Consider the following 18,611-nt stretch of genomic DNA (forward strand, 5'->3'; position numbering starts at 1 on the left):
TGTGGCAAGGGGGGCGTTTGCCCAGGTTCGCCTGGTGCACCAGTTGCGGCTCTATCTGGACCCGGACTCACTGCTCACGGTCACTCATGCCCTCATCACCTCGAGGCTCGACTACTGTAACGCTCTCTACATGGGGCTATCTTTGAAGAGTGTTCGGAAACTTCAGATCGTGCAGAATGCAGCTGCGAGAGCAATCATGGGCTTTCCCAGGTATGCCCATGTTACACCAACACTCCACAGTCTGCATTGGTTGCCGATCGGACCGGAATACCTCCGAGACCGCCTTCTGCCGCACGAATCCCAGCGACCGGTTATGTCCCAGAGTTGGCCTTCTCTGGGTCCAGTCGACTAAACAATGCCATTTGGCGGGACCCAGGAGAAGAGCCTTCTCTGTGGCGGCCCCGACCCTTTGGAACCAGCTACCCTCGGAAATTAGAACTACCCCCACCCTCTTTGCCTTTCGTAAAGCTCTTAAGACCCATCTCTGCCGTCAGGCATGGGGGAACTGAGACATCTCCCCCGAACCTATACAGTTTATACATGGTATGTTTGTGTGTATGTTTGCTTTTAATAATGGGTTTTTTACCGTTTTTTAAATTATTAGATTTGTTCTTACATTGTTCTTGTTATTGTTGTGAGCCGCCCCGAGTCTACGGAGAGGGGCGGCATACAAATCTAATAAATAACAATAAATAATAATAATATAAGCACACCCTACTACAGTGATCCCTCGAGTTTCGCGATCTCGATCTTCGCGAAACGCTATATCGCGATTTTTTAAAAAAAATTAATTAAAAAAAAAACCACTTCCGGGTTTGGCTTCAGGAGTCAGCTGGGAAGCGGCGCGGCTGTTTTAAAAGGTCGCAGCCGGCCTGGGGGGCTTCCCAGCACCCCCCCGAACCCCCAACCTGGGTCTTCCCGGCCGCCCACGCAAAGGGGAAACCCCGGCTCCTCGCTGATGACCGCCGCTCGCCCGCCCGCCAGCAAGAGGGGGAAGACCCAGGGAAGGTTCCTTCGGCCGCCCAGCAGCTGATCTGCTCGGTAGCGCAGCAGCAGCGAGGAGCCGAATCGGGGTTTCCCCTTTGCGTGGGCGGCGGGGAACGCAAACTCCACCATCTACGCATGCGCGGCCATAGAAAAAAGGGCGCGCATGCGCAGATGGTGTTTTTACTTCCGCAACCCTACATCGCGAAAAATCGATTATCGCGAGGGGTCTTGGAACGGAACCCTCGCGATAATAGAGGGATCACTGTAATCTAGAGCAGCAACAAAGGGAATTAAAAGGAGGGTAATTTATTGGCATCACACCTTTTGTTCACTGATGGCATGCAAAGAGAAAGAGAAATATAAAAATATAAATATAAAAAGAGAAAGAGAAATATAAAAAATACTTTGATCCAGCAATGATTAGCAACTGATCTGGACATATACCGATTTTTATATAGACTTTTATAGAGTTTAAAAGAAAGGCAAACTGAAGTTGAGGGTATTTTTACAACCTTTCTCATTTCAACTCATTCCAATTTCCTGGCTAAGCTTCCTCCTCTATCAGTCACACGTGGAAAAACTTTTGAGGAGTCCCCACAATTTTGGGGGGGACAAGATCTTATCGAAATCCCTGGAAGGCAGAGGAGCAAGCTACCACTACACAAGCTTTAGTGCCCTTTCTCCAATGCAAAATTTCACTTAATCCTAGTTCCGGGAGTGGGTGGGAGAGAAAAATATTTCAGAAGACAAAACAAGCTTGCTGGTTTTTCCTGGCTAACTTTTTCAGAACCAAAAAGTCCACATTCTTCTCTGAGGCTCATTTACCAAAGAAAACCACCGGCAAAACCCCAGTTGGCAGAAAACTCTCCCTGTTTTTTTCCTTGGAATAGTTGAACGTTGACACCCTGGGTCGTGTGCTGAATATCTGGCTATATAAATTGACAATGTATAAAATACATAAATCAAATCAATAAACAAATACTACCTTTACAAATAAATATTGTCATAAATAAACATTGCATTCCCTCTTTTAATAAGGATCCTTCTGGAGCAAGCAAATACTAAGATTGCAATTTTTTGACATTTTCCTCCTGCTATTCAACTTCAACAACTTTAAGTGGGGGGGGGGGGGTTAAGAAGTGGGGGAAATATTGCTCTCCAGCTTGGGAGCTATTTTATTAACGGTTAGAAAACAGAAGCAGAAGTTAGAAATTTAGAATCAAGGCGGGCATGTAAACAAAGATGAATTCATGGTAATTAAAGAACAGAACAGCATTTTTAGAAACATAGAAACATAGAAGACTGAGGGCAGAAAAAGACCTCCTGGTCCATCTAGTCTGCCCTTATACTATTTCCTGTATTTTATCTTAGGATGGATCTATGTTTATCCCAGGCATGTTTAAATTCAGTCCCTGTGGATTTACCAACCACGTCTGCTGGGAAGTTTGCTCCAAGCATCTACTACTCTTTCAGCAAAATAATATTTTCTCACGTTGCTTCTGATCTTTCCCCCAACTAACCTGATTGTGCCCCCTTCTTCCTGTGTTCACTTTCCTATTAAAAACACCCCGCCTGAACCTTATTGAACCCTTTATCGTATTTAAATGCTTCGATCATGTCCCCCCTTTCCCTTCTGTCCTCCAGACTATATAGATGGAGTTCATGAAGTCTTTCATTTTTTTATTGGCCATGTGTGATTGGACACACAAGGAATTTGTCTTTGGTGCATATTTATTTATTTATTTATTTTTAATAATGGGCTTTTAACTGTTTTTAGTATTGGATTATTATTATATACTGTTTTATTATTGCTGTTAGCCGCCCCGAGTCTCCGGAGAGGGGCGGCATACAAATCAAATCAAATCAAATCAAATCAAATCAAAGAATGGTGGAAGGTCTTAAGCATAAAACGTATCAGGAAAGACTTCATGAACTCAATCTGTACAGTCTGGAGGACAGAAGGAAAAGGGGGGACATGATCGAAACATTTAAATATATTAAAGGGTTAAATAAGGCCCAGGAGGGAAGTGTTTTTAATAGGAAAGTGAACACAAGAACAAGGGGACACAATCTGAAGTTAGTTGGGGGAAAGATCAAAAGCAACATGAGAAAATAGTATTTTACTGAAAGAGTAGTAGATCCTTGGAACAAACTTCCAGCAGACGTGGTTGGTAAATCCACAGGGACTGAATTTAAACGTGCCTGGGATAAACATATATCCATCCTAAGATAAAATACAGAAAATAGTATAAGGGCAGACTAGATGGACCAGGAGGTCTTTTTCTGCCGTCAGACTTCTATGTTCCTATGTTTCTAAATCAAATCAAATCAAATCAAATCAATCAATCAATCAATCAATAAATAAATAAATAAATGAAAATATACATTTGTCAAAAATCATGAGATACAGCACTTAATGATTGTCATAGGGGGTCAAATAAAAATTTGCCAAGGAAACAAAGTAGGGATGAGAATTCAGAGCTTCCTACCTGCCTACTATCACCTCTGTTTTTCCTTCACCCTACCTCTCTTCTAAGCAAAAAACCAAAACCCACCTGCACCTATATCTATGGCCAGCCTTCTTTCCTTCAACAGGGGGAAAAAAAAATTACCTTGAAGAGCGAAGCGTACTTGAGCCAGAACTGCACCTGGGACATGTTAAGCCAGCGTGCAATGAAAACCGAAGCAGGCTGGACTCCGGCGAAGCGGCTAAGCGGACGTTTCCTACCGTCGTGAAGTTTGGCAAGGCTAGACTCATGACAGCTCGCGTCGTCAGGGTCCAGCCCGAAAGAGCCACCGAGCTCGGAGATCGGGCATGAACTCCGAAAGAGAGAGAGAGGAGACCCCAGCCAAGAACGGATCCGTACAGGGAGAGGAAGAGGAGGAAGAGGAAGACGGATTCTAATAATATCAAGCGAGGTTGGGAGAAAAGCCGGTTCCTCTCTCTTCTCCCCCTCTACACACACCACTAAAAGAGAGACAGAGAGGGAGGGGGGAAGAAGAAGAAGCAAAGTCTCCACTGTTAGTGTGATTGGTTTAGTCATCGAGGGGATGGGCGCCTTGTTCCTCTAAGCCCTGCCCGCCTGATTTTCAGGAAATAAGCCTTGCTTGGTAAGTCAGTGAAATTACTGGCAATGAGCACGGAATTACTGTACTGCTGTGTAATTTAAACCACAGAGCCACTGTAAACACGGCAGATATGAACCCAAGGGCTGGAATATATTATTTTTTTTAAGAGACTTTGCCCCCTTCTAATCTCCGCTGCTGCTTTTTTTCTCCCTTGGCCATAAGGATCTGGGGTTCTTGGCTTCCTAAATTTGGGGGGGTTGCCCCCCCTGCTCCTTTATTTGGCTCAGACATTTCCCCCCCCACTCCCAGCAAACTAGCGTCAAAGGTTAAAATTAGAAGGGGGGTCACGAGGCTTGCCGAAAAGATGACCGAAAGAGAAACCAGCCTAAATAAAACCCACAAACACACACGAGGTGCAGAATTCAAAACCGTATCACGTGAAGCTAGGAGTCCCTTGCACCTGGACCAGGAGGGAGCTCGCTTCGTGCCCTGACCTGAGTTAACCTGAGTTCGAGTCCTCGGTGAACCTAAAGCAGAACAAAAGGACTTTAAAAAAAAAGAGAGAGAAAAAGTGTGTAAGTTTGTGATTCATGGTTCCGGTAACTGCAGAAGAGAAATGATAGGGCATCGTCTGCACGAAGGTGTACAAGCAAACAGCTCTGCCTTGGCAACTGGGGACTGCAGCTCCCAGAATTCCCCAGGCAATAAAGCTGACTGGGGAATTCTGGGAGTTGGGAGTGCAACAGGTCTCGAAATTGCTAAAGTTGAATAAAGGTGCTCTAACAGCATGGGGCAATATATATATACAGTTGTTGTGGTTAGCTCTGGCCCAGCTCCTGCCCCAAGGACTGTGGATGTGGGGGAGACATCCACATGCTGCAGGCCTGATTTGCCCCACCCCCCCGGTGGAATCTGCTGATGAAGGCTCCTCTGACCAAGAAGACATGAGTGACAGGGAGGAGGAGAGTGTGGCAGACAGCTCAGAAGGAGATCAATTATCTAGCTCCTCCTTGGATTCAGAACAAGAGTTAATGATACAGCCACGCATGCGGAGAGCGATGCATAGGCAACAACAACTGAGAGATTATTATCAAAGAAAATGAGGCCACCTGTGGTTGGGTGGGGCTGTGGTCATTAGTGAGGCTGCTATAAATAGCAGCCTGTGGGTTTGGCCATTGTGGAGGATTATCTGATCATTGTGTTTCGTGCCTGCTTTACTGACTTTGACCTTTTGTGTGCTGATTTTCCCCCGCCTTGAAACTAAACCAGAGCAAAGTGTGTTTCACTTTGTGAAAGAAGAAGGACTGTGAATTGCCTCACAGCTGCAAGCTAAGTACCGTATCACAGAACTGATAAGGGACTTGTACAAATTACCAGTTTGTTTGGAGATCAGTGCTCTTTGCTATACCAAAAGAGGGCTTAGGTTAAGTGAATTTTCATTATAAAGAACATTGTTTTGAATTTTCAAACGTGTGTGTGTCTGAAATTTGTACCTGTGAATTTTTGGGAGGAGTCTACCAGAGACCCCAACAGAACAACAGTAATCCCTCGCTACTTCGCGGTTCATCTTTCGCGGATTTGCTACTTCACGGGTTTTCAAAGGGGGCTTAAATCCATTAAATCCATTGAAAATTTTAAATCCATTAAAAATCCATAAAATTCTTCTACAATACTACTGGACTCTATTAAAGAAACTGGTGGGATATCCCATGTAGTTCCAGCTGAGAAACATTATAGAATGACTGTTTAATGCAAAGGGTGGGTTTTAAAAGTCCAGGTACTCGTTAAACACATAAAAATATATATTTCCTATACTTCACGGAAATTCGTTTTCCACGGATGGTCTTGGAACACATCTCCCACGAAAAATGAGGGATTACTGTATATTAAAAACATAAGTCAGGTTTATTTATACTTCTAGTAAAGCACTATTTATTTATTTTATTTTACTTGTTTATTTTGTATTCATGGTATACAAAGATATAACAATATTTGTATACACTGCTCAAAAAAATAAAGGGAACTACTCAAAGAACACATCCTAGATCTGAATGAATGAAATATTCTCATGGGATATTTTGTTCTGTACAAAGTTGAATGTGCAAAAACAGCATGTGAAATTGATTGTCAATCAGTGTTGCTTCCTAAGTGGACACTTTGATTTCACAGATGTTTGATTTACTTGGAGTTATATTGTGTTAAGTGTTCCATTTATTTTTTTGAGCAGTGTCCGTAATACTGGTAAGAGAGAAACATTAGGACAGGGGACGGAAGGCACGCTGGTGCACTTATGCACACCCCTTACTGCACTTATGCATGCCCCAAGTCTACGGAGAGGGGCGGCATACAAATCTAATAAATAAATAATTAAACTCTTAGGAATGAGGTGATGTCAACAGTGGATAGTCTAAGGGTAAAGTTTTGGGGGTCGGGTGATGATATTACAGAGTCAGGAAGTGAATTCCATGCATCAGCTACTTGGTTATTACAGTCGTATTTCCTGCAGTCGAGTTTGGAGTGGTTTACTTTAAATTTGTATCTGTTGTGTGCTCATGTGTTGTTGTGGTTGAAGCTGAAGTAGTCGTTGACAGTAAGGACACTGTAGCAGATGATTTTATGGGCTATGCTTAGGTCATCTTTAAGGCAACGTTCTTGTTTAAGACAAGTTCTTTGGAGTTGGATATGATCTCTAGCACCTTGGGAATAGCTCCAGAGGACCGCAGTTCTGATTTTTAATCAGACAAAAGAAGAAAATTGAGTGTGTTATCATACCGACTGCAGGCAGTCCTCAACTTACGGTCAAAAACTGAGCCCAACTTTTCTGTTGGTAAGTGCAATAGTTCTTAAGTGAGTTTTGCCCCATTTTACAACCTTACTTGCCACTGTTGTTAAGCGAATCACTGCAGATGTTGAGTTAGTAACAAGGTTGTTAAGTGAATCCCATAGGAATCAATGTAAAAGCGAATAATGGGTACAAACCCATTAGGGAAGAAATAAAAGCTCGGAATTTGGGTGGGAGGAAGAGTAGGAAGAAGAGGAGGAGGACAGTTGCTGCCGAAGGAAGAAGGTAAAGTGAGGGGAATCAATAAAATCCAAAACTTTAAGGCTTAAAAAAAGAAAAAGAGGGACTCTGAGGTGGCAAGGAGGAGCATGCGCCTCCCGTATACCTGGTGTGAGGCTGCCTCTCATACACTGCGCCAGAGAGAGAAACCCAGGGGGAATGATAGGAAACTGGCTGGGCCTTCGTGCCACTCTCAAAATTCCTGGGAAATTTTTCCAGGCTCGGGTTCTTAAGTAGAAAATGGTTCTTAAGAAGTGGCAAAAAAAATCTTGAACACCCAGTTCTTATCTAGAAAAGTTCTTAAGTAGAGGCATTCTTAGGTAGAGGTACCATTGTACTGATATTGATAAAAATGAACGGGTCCAAAGACGGGCTACAAAAATGGTGGAAGGTCTTAAGCATAAAACTTACCAGGAAAGACTTCATGAACTCAGTCTGGAGGACAGAAGGGAAAGGGGGGACATGATCAAAACATTTAAATATGTGAAAGGGTTAAATAAGGTTCAGGAGGGAAGTGTTTTTAACAGGAAAGTGAACACAAGAACAAGGGGACACAATCTGAGGTTAGTTGGGGGAAAGATCAGAAGCAACGTGAGAAAATATTATTTTGCTGAAAGAATAGTAGATGCTTGGAACAAACTTCCAGCAGACGTGGTTGGTAAATCCACAGGAACTGAATTTAAACATCCCTGGGATAAACACAGATCCATCCTAAGATAAAATACAGGAAATAGCATAAGGGCAGACTAGATGGACCTGGAGGTCTTTTTCTGCCGTCAATCTTCTATGTTTCTATGGTACGTCGTAAGTGTAAAAAAGGGTCTCCTTTCAGTGTCGTTGTAACTTTGAACGGTCACTAAATGAACTGTTGTAAGGACTACCCACATATTCTCCTTGGAATTTCATTTACCAATATAGGAAAGGAATTTAAATAACCTATTTTGCCTGGGGTCCCTACTGCTTTGGGGGCCGTGTCTAGCTGAGCATTGCGTAACCTTGGCATGAGATTCAACCTCCCTCATAAAAAGGGAGCTTGTAAAAGCAGGATTACCTCTGATGTGTTTAAAGTAAAAAAGCCATCAGCTATTATCAGAGTGTATGTATGTATAATCATGGAAGCCATCGAGATAGAAAAACATCCCCAAAATATGAACAAGCGGGATGATACCTCCCGCCTACCAGACATCTGGAAACCAGCCCTCATTAACAAACGTATCCCAGCCATAGAAACTGAAACCAGACTCAGAACACACATTGCAAAGCAACCAAGTAGCCTGCAAGCTCCAACTACTCAGGATATTACCCCTAATCCACAATCATTAACTAATCAGCATACCTCAGTTAAATCAACGACCCCAGGTGTTACCCCACTGACTCACCAGGAAGTTTCTACACAGCAGGCAATTGTTGAGCCATCAAACCACACCCAGCCACCAGTTTTTATAGAGGGAATGCAGCTCAGGTCTCGCTGTGTTCGCCCTAGAACAAGGACAGAAGCACCAGCCTAAAGATGACGAGTGGGACCTCGTCCAAACGTCGCCAGAAATTTCTAAATTCTACACGGGAAGAAACCCGAATATACCAAGACCGTCATATATATATATATTTATATATATATATAAAACTTTCTACAAAAATGTTAAGATCTTTACAAAGGGCTGTTTTGGGTTCCTTGTTTGCTCCATGGCACTTTGGATGCAAAAACATCAGTATCTTTGCAATATTTTCAAACCGGGCTAGAAAAATTCCTGCACGTACAAATTATATTAGATTAGGTATAAGTTGCTCTGTTTGGAGGGGTGCAAAACACTGATACTCTACATTCAAGTTTGCATTTATTTCCAAACTAGTAGCTGGATACCGTGCTTCGCTATGAAACTATGTGATCGGGCTTGATAAATTTGACAGTTAAAGCTTGAAAATTAATGAGTAGTTATGATGGGCCTTGATACAGTGACACTTAAAGCTTGAAAATTTATGTGGAATGGGTAACTCCTTAGCATCAGAGTATATTAATACAAGGCAACTGGCAGTTGGAACAGAGTTCTTTTCAGGTGAGGAGAGGGAATAGAATGTCTAAACTCCTAGCCCATAGGCCATATAAGTCACGCACTGGCCACAGCCACACCTGGTTTAGCGAAGGGGTAGCATCAGAGCGTGTTAATACAAGGCAAATGGCAGTTGAAACAGAGTTCTTTTCAGGTGGGGAGGGGGAGTAGAATGTCTAACTCAGAGGTAGGCAACGTTGGCTCTTCTATGACTTGTGGATTTCAAATCCCAGAATTCCTGAGCCAATCATGCTAGCTCAGGAATTCTGGGAGTTGAAGTCCACATACCATAGTAGAGACAATGTTTCCTAACCCTGGTCTAACTCCTTAGCATCAGAGTGTGTTACTATAAGACAACTGGCAGTTGGAACAGAGTTCTTTACAGGTGGAGTGGGGGAGTAGAATGTCTAATTCCTTAGCATCAGAGAGTGTTAATAATAATATAAGAAATACCAATAATCTGATGAAAAAATTCTTTCTTAGCAAGCACCTAGAAGCCAAGAGGACATATGTGCCAAGTTTCACGTTTGTAGGCGTTATGGTTCTGGAGATTTCATGATGAAGCATGAGTGGTATTTGGCTTTTATATATATAGATTAGAAACAGGACATTACCTCAATGTGGCATCCTCCAGATTTCATAGAATCATAGGAGGGACCTAAGCGGTCATCATGTTCAACCCCCTATAGCAAGCTTTCTCAACCTTTCTCAAGCTTCAAGATGGGTGAATTCCCAAAACACCAGCACACTGCGGAAGGATTCTGGGAATAAAAATTCACCCAGCTTGAAATCGCCAAGATTGAGAAATACTGCCCTACACCAGCGTCTCTTTGAAAAGTTCCAGTAAAGGGCTGCTTCTGAACTTTGTGTTTGAAGTGAAAAAGGGAAAAAAACAGTCCAACCTATCAAAAACAACATCACAAAAAACATATTGGGAACACAAGTTAAAATAGGGAAGAAAATGGTAAGAGAACACCTGTCTATCCTTGATGAGTTCAAAACACCAGGACCAGATGGATTACACCCTAAAGTTCTCAAGGAACTGGCAGATGAGAGCTAAGAACCACTGAACTATAAAGGTCCCGGAGGACCAGGGAACTGCCAGAGGACTGGAAAAGAAATATAGAAACATAGAAGTCTGATGGCAGAAAAAGACCTCATGGTCCATCTGCCCTCATACAGTACTATTTTCTGTATTTTATCTTAGGATGGATATATGTTTATCCCAGGCATGTTTAAATTCAGTTACTGTGGATTTATCTACCACGTCTGCTGGAAGTTTGTTCCAAGGATCTACTACTCTTTCAGTAAAATAATATTTTGTCATGTTGCTTTTGATCTTTCCCCCAACTAACTTTAGATTGTGTCCCCTGATGTAGTTCCCATCTTCAAAAAAAGGGAAACAAATAGATCCAGGAAACTACAGATCTATCAATACCAGAGAAGATTCTGGAAAAGATAATCAAGCAACGAATCAACAAACACCTAGAAGCAAACAAACTAATAACCAAAAGCCAACATGGGTTTGTCACAAACAGATCATGCCAGACTAATCTTATTGCATTCTTTGACAAAGTGGCAAAATTAGAGGACCAGAGGAATGCTGTTGACTTAATTTACTTGGACGTCAGGAAGGCATTTGATAAAGTAGACCATAACCTAAGATGATTAAGGGACTGGAAACCAAGACTTACGAAGAGAGACTGAGGGAACTGGGCATGGATAGCCTAGAGAAAAGGAGGGCCAGAGCGGACATGATAGCAGTCTACAAGTATACAAGGGGATGTCACAGAGAGGAGGGGATCACTTTATTCTCCAGGGCACCAGAGGGCCGGACGAGGAACAACGGCTGGAAGCTGACCAAGGAGAGATTCAACATGGAGATAAGGAGGAACTTCCTGACGGTCAGAGCGATCAACCAATGGAACAACCTACCAGCGGACGTTATGAACTCCAACACTCTGGACATTTTAAAGAGAAGATTGAACTGCCACTTGACTGGTGTACTATAGGGTTCCTGCTGGGGCAGGGGGTTGAACTCAATGGCCTTCATGGTCCCAACAATAAATAAATAAAAATAAAAAACCAATACTAGATAAAATATAAAAAATGTGGGTTAGACAGCAATACCACCAGATGGATTCAAAACTGGCTAACCAACCACACTCAACACGTAGTGCTCAACGGAACTGCATCTAAATGGAGGGAAGTATGCAGTGGAGTACCCCGAGGCCCAGGACTCTTCAATGTCTTCATCAATGACTTGGACAAAGAGATAGATGGTGACCTCATCCAATTTGCAGATAACACCAAACTGGCAGGAATAGCAGATGACACAAAACAGGCAGGAATAGCCAACACTCCAGAAGATAAAGTAGGCTCAAGATACAGAAGGATCTTGACAAATTTATTTATTTATTTATTGGATTTGTATGCCGCCCCTCTCCATGGACTCGGGGCGGCTAAAAACAGTGATAAAAAAAGCATGTAACAATCCAATACTAAAACAACTAAAAAACCCTTATTTATAAAACCAAACATACATACAGACATACCATGCATAAAATTGTAGAGGCCTAGGGGGAAAGAATATCTCCGAAAACTCGGGGTGGCTAACAACAATCATAAACAATGTACAATAAAATCCAATACTAGAGGTGGGTTTTAAGAAGCTTACGAAAGGCGAGGAGGGTGGGGGCAATTCTAATCTCTGGGGGGAGTTGGTTCCAGAGGGCTGGGGCCACCACAGAGAAGGCTCTTCCCCTGGGTCCCGCCAAACGGCATTGTTTAGTCGACGGGACCCGGAGAAGGCCAACTCTGTGGGACCTAACTGGTCGCTGGGATTCGTGCAGCAGAAGGCGGTCCCGGAGAAGACGGTCCCGAAATTTGCACAATGGGCGCTCTCAAACAAAATGAAATTCAATGGTGAAAAAAGTAAGGTTCTATATTTAGGCAAGAAAAACAAAATGCACAGGTATAGTATATGTGGTACTACATTGCTCAACAGCAGTAACTGTGAGAGTTATCTTGGAGTCCTAGTGGACAACCATTTAAATATGAGCCAGCCGTGTGCAGCAGCTGCCAAAAAAACCAACAGAGTTCTAGGCTGCATTAACAGAGGGACAGAATCAAGATCACATGAAGTGTTATTAGCACTTTATAATGCGTTGGTAAGGCCACACTTGGAATACTGCATTCGGTTTTGGTCACCATCATGTTGAGACTCTAGAAAAAGTGCAGAGAAGAGCAATAAAGATGATTAGTGTTGGTTATGACCTTTAAAGCCCTTCATGGCACTGGACCAGAATATCTCCAAGACCGCCTTCTGCCGCACGAATCCCAGCGACCGATTAGGTCCCACAGAGTGGGCCTTCTCCGGGTCCCATCAACTAAACAATGTCGGTTGGCGGGCCCCAGGGGAAGAACCTTCTCTGTGGCGGCCCCGACTCTCTGGAACCAACTCCCCCCAAAGATTAGAACTGCCCCTACTCTCCTTGCCTTTCGTAAGCTCCTTAAAACCCACCTTTGTCGTCAGGCATGGGGGAACTGAGACATCTCACCCGGGCACATACAATTTATGCATGGTATGTTAATATGTATGTTTGCGTAGTAAATGGGTTTTTTAAAATATTTTAAACTATAATTTAGATTTGTCATGAATTGTTGTATTCTGTTGTGAGCCGCCCCGAGTCTGCGGAGAGGGGCAACATACAAATCTAAATAATAAATAAATAAATAAATAAATTAGGGGACTGGAGGTTAAAATATATGAAGAATGATTGCAGGAACTGGCATGGCTAGTTTAATTAAAAGAAGGACCAGGGGAGGCATGATAGCAGTCTTTCAATATCTCAGGGGTTGCCATCACAAAGAAGAGGGAGTCAGGCTATTCTCCAAAGTACCTGAGGGTAGGACAAGAAGCAATGGGTGGAAACTAAACGAGAAGCAGCTTAGAACTAAGGAGAAAATTCCTGACAGCTAGAACAATTGATCAGTGGAACAGCTTGCCTCCAGAAGTTGTGAATGCTCCAACACTGGAAGTTTTTAAGAAGATGTTGGATAGCAATTTGTCTGAAGTAGTGTAGGGTCTCCTTCCCAAGCAGGGGGTTGGACTAGAAGATCTCCAGGGTCCCTTCAAACTCTGTTATTATTATTATTATTAAGTGAAAAAGAGTGAAACTTTGATTTTGGGTTTTACCGAATAGATTGATAGATGTTTACAGAAATGGCTTGTTCATATTATTATGAAAAAGCAAGAAGTTGTGATTTGATGTTAATGCCTTATTTTACTGCAACAAACAGAGTGGGAAGTCAATGTTTCCTTCATTTTTCTCTTCCTTATTCATTCGTGCTCATCTCTCTTCCTCCTTTTCCTCCCAACTGCTTTTCTAATTACGATATTTTTGGGGGAGTATAAGACACACCAGAGTATAAGACGCTTTTGTGGAGGAAAATAGGGGGGGAAATCTGCCTACCAGATATTAATCTGGCTAACATCTTTATTCTGGTCAGCTTCAGCACCAAAAAAAACCCCTTATTTGGAGAGAGTAACAGTGAAAGAGCCTGCAAACTAGGAACATTGTTAGCACTCCATTAAGGCTGGAAAAAACATTTGGAGCAAGTAGAGCAATGAAAAAAACCCTGCAAAGACTTAGGGCTTGAAAAACATTCTTCCAGAGAGTAATAATGAAAGAGCCTACAAGCTAGGAACATTGTTAGCACCCCATTAGGGCTGGAAAAAAACATTTGGAACAAGTAGAGCAATGAAAAAAACCCTGCAAAGACTTAGGGCTTGGAAAACATTCTTCCAGAGAGTAATAATGAAAGAGCCTACAAGCTAGGAATATTGTTAGCACCCCATTAGGGCTGGAAAAAAACATTTGGAACAAGTAGAGCAATGAAAAAAACCCTGCAAAGACTTAGGGCTTGGAAAACATTCTTCCAGAGAGTAACAATGAAAGAGCCTGCAAGCTAGGAACATTGTTAGCACCCAGTTAGGGCTGGAAAAAAACATTTGGAGCAAGTAGAGCAATGAAAAAAACCCTGCAAAGACTTAGGGCTTGGAAAACATTCTTCCAGAGAGTAACAATGAAAGAGCCTGCAAGCTAGGAACATTGTTAGCACCCAGTTAGGGCTGGAAAAAAACATTTGGAGCAAGTAGAGCAATGAAAAAAACTCTGCAAAGACTTAGGGCTTGGAAAACATTCTTCCAGAGAGTAACAATGAAAGAGCCTGCAAGCTAGGAACATTGTTAGCACCCCGTTAGGGCTGTAAAAAAAACATTCGGAGCAAGTAGAGCAATGAAAAAACCCTGCAAAGACTTAGGGCTTGGAAAACATTCTTCCAGAGAGTAATAATGAAAGAGCCTACAAGCTAGGAATATTGTTAGCACCCCATTAGGGCTGGAAAAAACATTTGGAGCAAGTAGAGCAATGAAAAAAACCCCTGCAAAGACTTAGGGCTTGGAAAACATTCTTCCAGAGAGTAACAATGAAAGAGCCTGCAAGCTAGGAACATTGTTAGCACCCAGTTAGGGCTGGAAAAAACATTTGGAGCAAGTAGAGCAATGAAAAAAAAACCTGCAAAGACTTAGGGCTTGGAAAACATTCTTCCAGAGAGTAACAATGAAAGAGCCTGCAAGGTAAGAGCTGGGAAGACCGTTAGCACCTAGTTAGGGCTGGAAAAAAAGTTGCATTCAAAGTATAAGCGCACCCAAATTATCAGCTCCTTTTAGGGAGGAAAAAAATGCATTTTATATTCTGAAAAATACGGTACTTTGTATTTTACAGTATTTTATAACTCAATTAAATGTTAAACTGCCAAAAAAATGAAAAGTTCCAGTAAAGGGGAAGAAACCACTTCAAGCAATAGCACGTTCCCCTAATAAACAGCTCTTACTGTCAAGTTCCTCCTCATGTCTAATCCAGTGTTTCTTAACCTTAGCAATTTTTAAGATGCGTCGACTTCAATTCCCATAATTCCCTGTAATTCAGCAATATTTCCCCCCTTGAATTAAGGCATTAGGGGAATTAGGGGCAAACTAGAAAAGTCTGCATGGCAGTGGACAGAATGAAGCCCCAAACTTCAGGTTTGAAAGACGATTCACACTTGATTTGTCAGTTCCAGCAAGTTTTGGTGTGGAGTTGACTTATGGGAGTTGACCGGGGTGGATTCCCATGACTGCTGCTAGCAGTATGCTATGTGCACAGCTTTCCTTCTCTTGTGTGCACCTGTGCGCATCCCAGCAGGAAGCAAAATCCCGCAAAGGACACATGCGTGCGTGAGATTTTGGTGATTTTTTTTTTGCTTTCGCACATGTGCAGAAGGAAAAAAAGTCACGTGCGCATCCCCCCCCCAAGATGTTGCTTCCTGTGCATGTGCAGAAGCAAAACCACACTGGGATGCACATGCACACATGCAAGAAAACCAAAGTTGCGGGTCTCTTGCCTGTGTGCACACAAGAGACTTGAAGTTGCGCACACAACAATTGTTACAGGTGTGCCATCCTTTACTGTATTAGTAGCAACCCAATACTGGAGTTGATTATTTATTATTATTATTATTATTATTATTATTATTATTATTATTATTATACTATTTTATTATTACTATTACTACTATTACTATTAATTATTATTATTATTATTATTATTATTATTATTATTATTTATTAGACTTGTATGCCGCCCTTCTCCGAAGACTCACATCTGGAGGAGAACAAATGTGTAAGTTTGGTTTGCTGGTTGGGGAGCAACATACGAACCCCATTTGAGCCCTAAATTTTGTTGCTGAGTAGAAAATTGGATAAGTGACTTCTTTCCCCATTTTACGACCTTTCTAAGTGGTCAAAGTAGTGGAAACTGCAGTTTAATGTTTCCAAATGTAAAATAATGCACTTGGGGAAAAGGAATCTTCAATCTGAGTATTGTATTGCCAGTTCTGCGTTAGCAAAAACTTCAGAAGAAAAGGATTTAGGGGCAGTGATTTATGACAGTCTCAAAATGGGTGAACAGTGCAGTCAGGCGGTAGGGAAAGCAAGTAGAATGCTTGGCTGCATAGCTAGAGGTATAACAAGCAGGAAGAGGGAGATTGTGATCCTGCTGTATAGAGCGCTGGTGAGACCCCATTTGGAATACTGTGTTCAGTTCTGGAGACCTCACCTACAAAAAGATATTGACAAAATTGAACGGGTCCAAAGAAGGCTACAAAAATGGTGGAAGGTCTGAAGCATAAAACTGATCAGGAAAGACTTCATGAACTCCATCTGTATAGTCTGGAGGACAGAAGGAAAAGGGAGGACAGGATCGAAACATTTAAATATGTTAAAGGGTTAAATAAGGTTCAGGAGGGAAGTGTTTTTAATGGGAAAGTGAACACAAGGACAAGGGGGCACAATCTGAGGTTAGTTGGGGGGAAGATCAGAAGCAACATGAGAAAATATTATTTTGCTGAAAGAGTAGTAGATGCTTGGAACAAACTTCCAGCAGACGTGGTTGGTAAATCCACAGTAACTGAATTTAAACATGCCTGGGATAAACATATATCCACCCTAAGATAAAATACAGGAAATAGTACAGGGGAAGACTAAATGGACCAGGAGGTCTTTTTCTGCTGTCAATCTTCTATGTTTCTATGTTTCTAAGGAACAAGGACTACGGGTAGCCTTTGACTTAAGGACTACCTGTACTTCCTCACGATAAATACAATTTGACAACAGAACTACAGGTAATCCACAATTTACAACAGTTCTTTTAGTGACTGTTCAAAGTTACGATGACACTAAAAAAAAAAGGACTTACGACCCTTTTTTCACATTTACGACCATTGCAGCTTCCCCATAATCACCTGATCAAAATTGTCCACTCTTGGCCACTGACTCATATTTACAATGGGCTCATATGGACCCCTTTTGTGACTTTCTGATGAGGAAAGTCAGTTGGGGAAGCCAGATTCACTTAAAATACAGCAGGGACTGTAGCAAGAAAGGTTGTAAAATGGGGCAAAGCTCAATTAACAAATGTCTCACTTAGAAAAATTTGGGGGTTCAATTGTGGTTATAGGTAGAGGACTACCTGTAATTATGGATTAACAGCTAGAATCCTGTCTAAAGTTATCTTGAGAAAATGTGTTTTGGGGTCAGAAAGGAGGGAAGGAAAGAAAGGAAAGAGAGAAAAAAGGAAGGAAGGAATGAAGGAAGGAAGGAAAGAGGAAAGAGGGGAAAGAAAAGAAAGAAAGAAAGAAAGAAAGAAGGGAGGGAGGGAAGGAATGAAAGAAAGAGGGAGGGAAGGAAGGAAGGAAAGAGGGATGGAAGGAAAGAAGGAGAGGAAGGAAAGAAAGAAAGAAAGAAAGAAAGGGGGAGGGAGGGAGAGAGGGAGGGAAGGAACGAAAGAAAACAAAAGAAAGAAAGAAAGAAAGAAAGAAAGAAAGAAAGAGGGAGGGAAGGAAGGAAAGAGAGAGGGAAGGAAGGAAAGGAGAGGAAGGGAGGGAGGGAGGGAGGGAAGGAAGGAAGGAAGGAAGGAAGGAAGGAAGGAAGGAAGGAAGGAAGGAAGGAAGGAAGGAAGGAAAGAAGGGTCGGTTTGGGGCTGAAAACATGGTGAAGGCCATACTACTCAGTTCAGAGCAGTTAAGGACATCTTTGGGCATACATAAAGTAACCGAATTTAAACATGCCTGGGATAAACATATATCCATTGTAAGATAAAATACAGGAAATAGTAAAAGGGCAGACTAGATGGACCATGGGGTCTTTTTCTGCCGTCAGTCTTCTATGTTTCTATAAAAATAGCAATTCCTAATTTCATTGAATTAATTCTAATTTAGAAGTTCAGGAGAGACCCCTGAATGTGATCGCTGGCAGAATAGGTGGGGAGGAAGATACTTTCTTGAAAATCCTGGCTCACACATCTGACTGAAATCATTTGGGGGTAAGAAGTTCACTGTAGATATTCTCAGAAGCCCTCCGCCACCAATGCTCACACCACTTCCCATAATCAACCACAGCCATGACTACCACTAGGAGCAGCATGGGTTTTCTTCGGCCAGCAAGAGTTATCTTTATGTTCTTATGCTATGTTTGCAAAATAAGTTATGATTCAGAAAGCAATTCTGCAGCAAAGACAGCTGCGAGCTAGGAGTAGAATCAGAGTAAGTCAGTGGGAGTAAGGATCTTCGCAGGTGTTTCTAAGCTAGAAAAGATATTTTATTTTTTATTTATTGGCAAGACTTATATGCCGCCCAACTCCAGTGGACTCTGGGCAGCTAACAAGAATAACAACAAATAAAAAACAGTTTACAATATCAAGAGTAAAAAAGTAAAGACATTGTAATAGCTCTTGAAATAGCATACAGATTCTCAGTCATTCATGGTTTTTAAATTTATTTTACTTATTCAATTTTTATACCGCCCTTCTCCTTAGATTCAGGGCGGCTTACAACATGTTAGCAAT

General features: G+C 42.0%; 1 protein-coding gene across 3 annotated transcripts in view; it reads right to left on the bottom strand.

Annotated features, from left to right (window-relative positions):
* The window catches only part of SBNO2 (strawberry notch homolog 2), a 163,576-nt gene that overhangs the window by 74,738 nt on the left and 70,227 nt on the right, over window positions 1-18,611 (bottom strand). The window contains exon 1 of one of the 3 annotated variants that reach the window (XM_070745050.1): window positions 3,600-3,871. The exons of the other annotated variants lie outside the window; for them this stretch is intronic. Within the exon in view, the coding sequence (XP_070601151.1) occupies window positions 3,600-3,644 (45 nt within the window). The 5' untranslated portion in view covers window positions 3,645-3,871. Of the gene's footprint in view, window positions 1-3,599; window positions 3,872-18,611 lie in introns of those variants that run through there. 3 annotated transcript variants of the gene reach the window in all.

Source organism: Erythrolamprus reginae, chromosome 1 (genome assembly GCF_031021105.1).
Source record: "Erythrolamprus reginae isolate rEryReg1 chromosome 1, rEryReg1.hap1, whole genome shotgun sequence".
Lineage (NCBI taxonomy): Eukaryota > Metazoa > Chordata > Lepidosauria > Squamata > Dipsadidae > Erythrolamprus > Erythrolamprus reginae.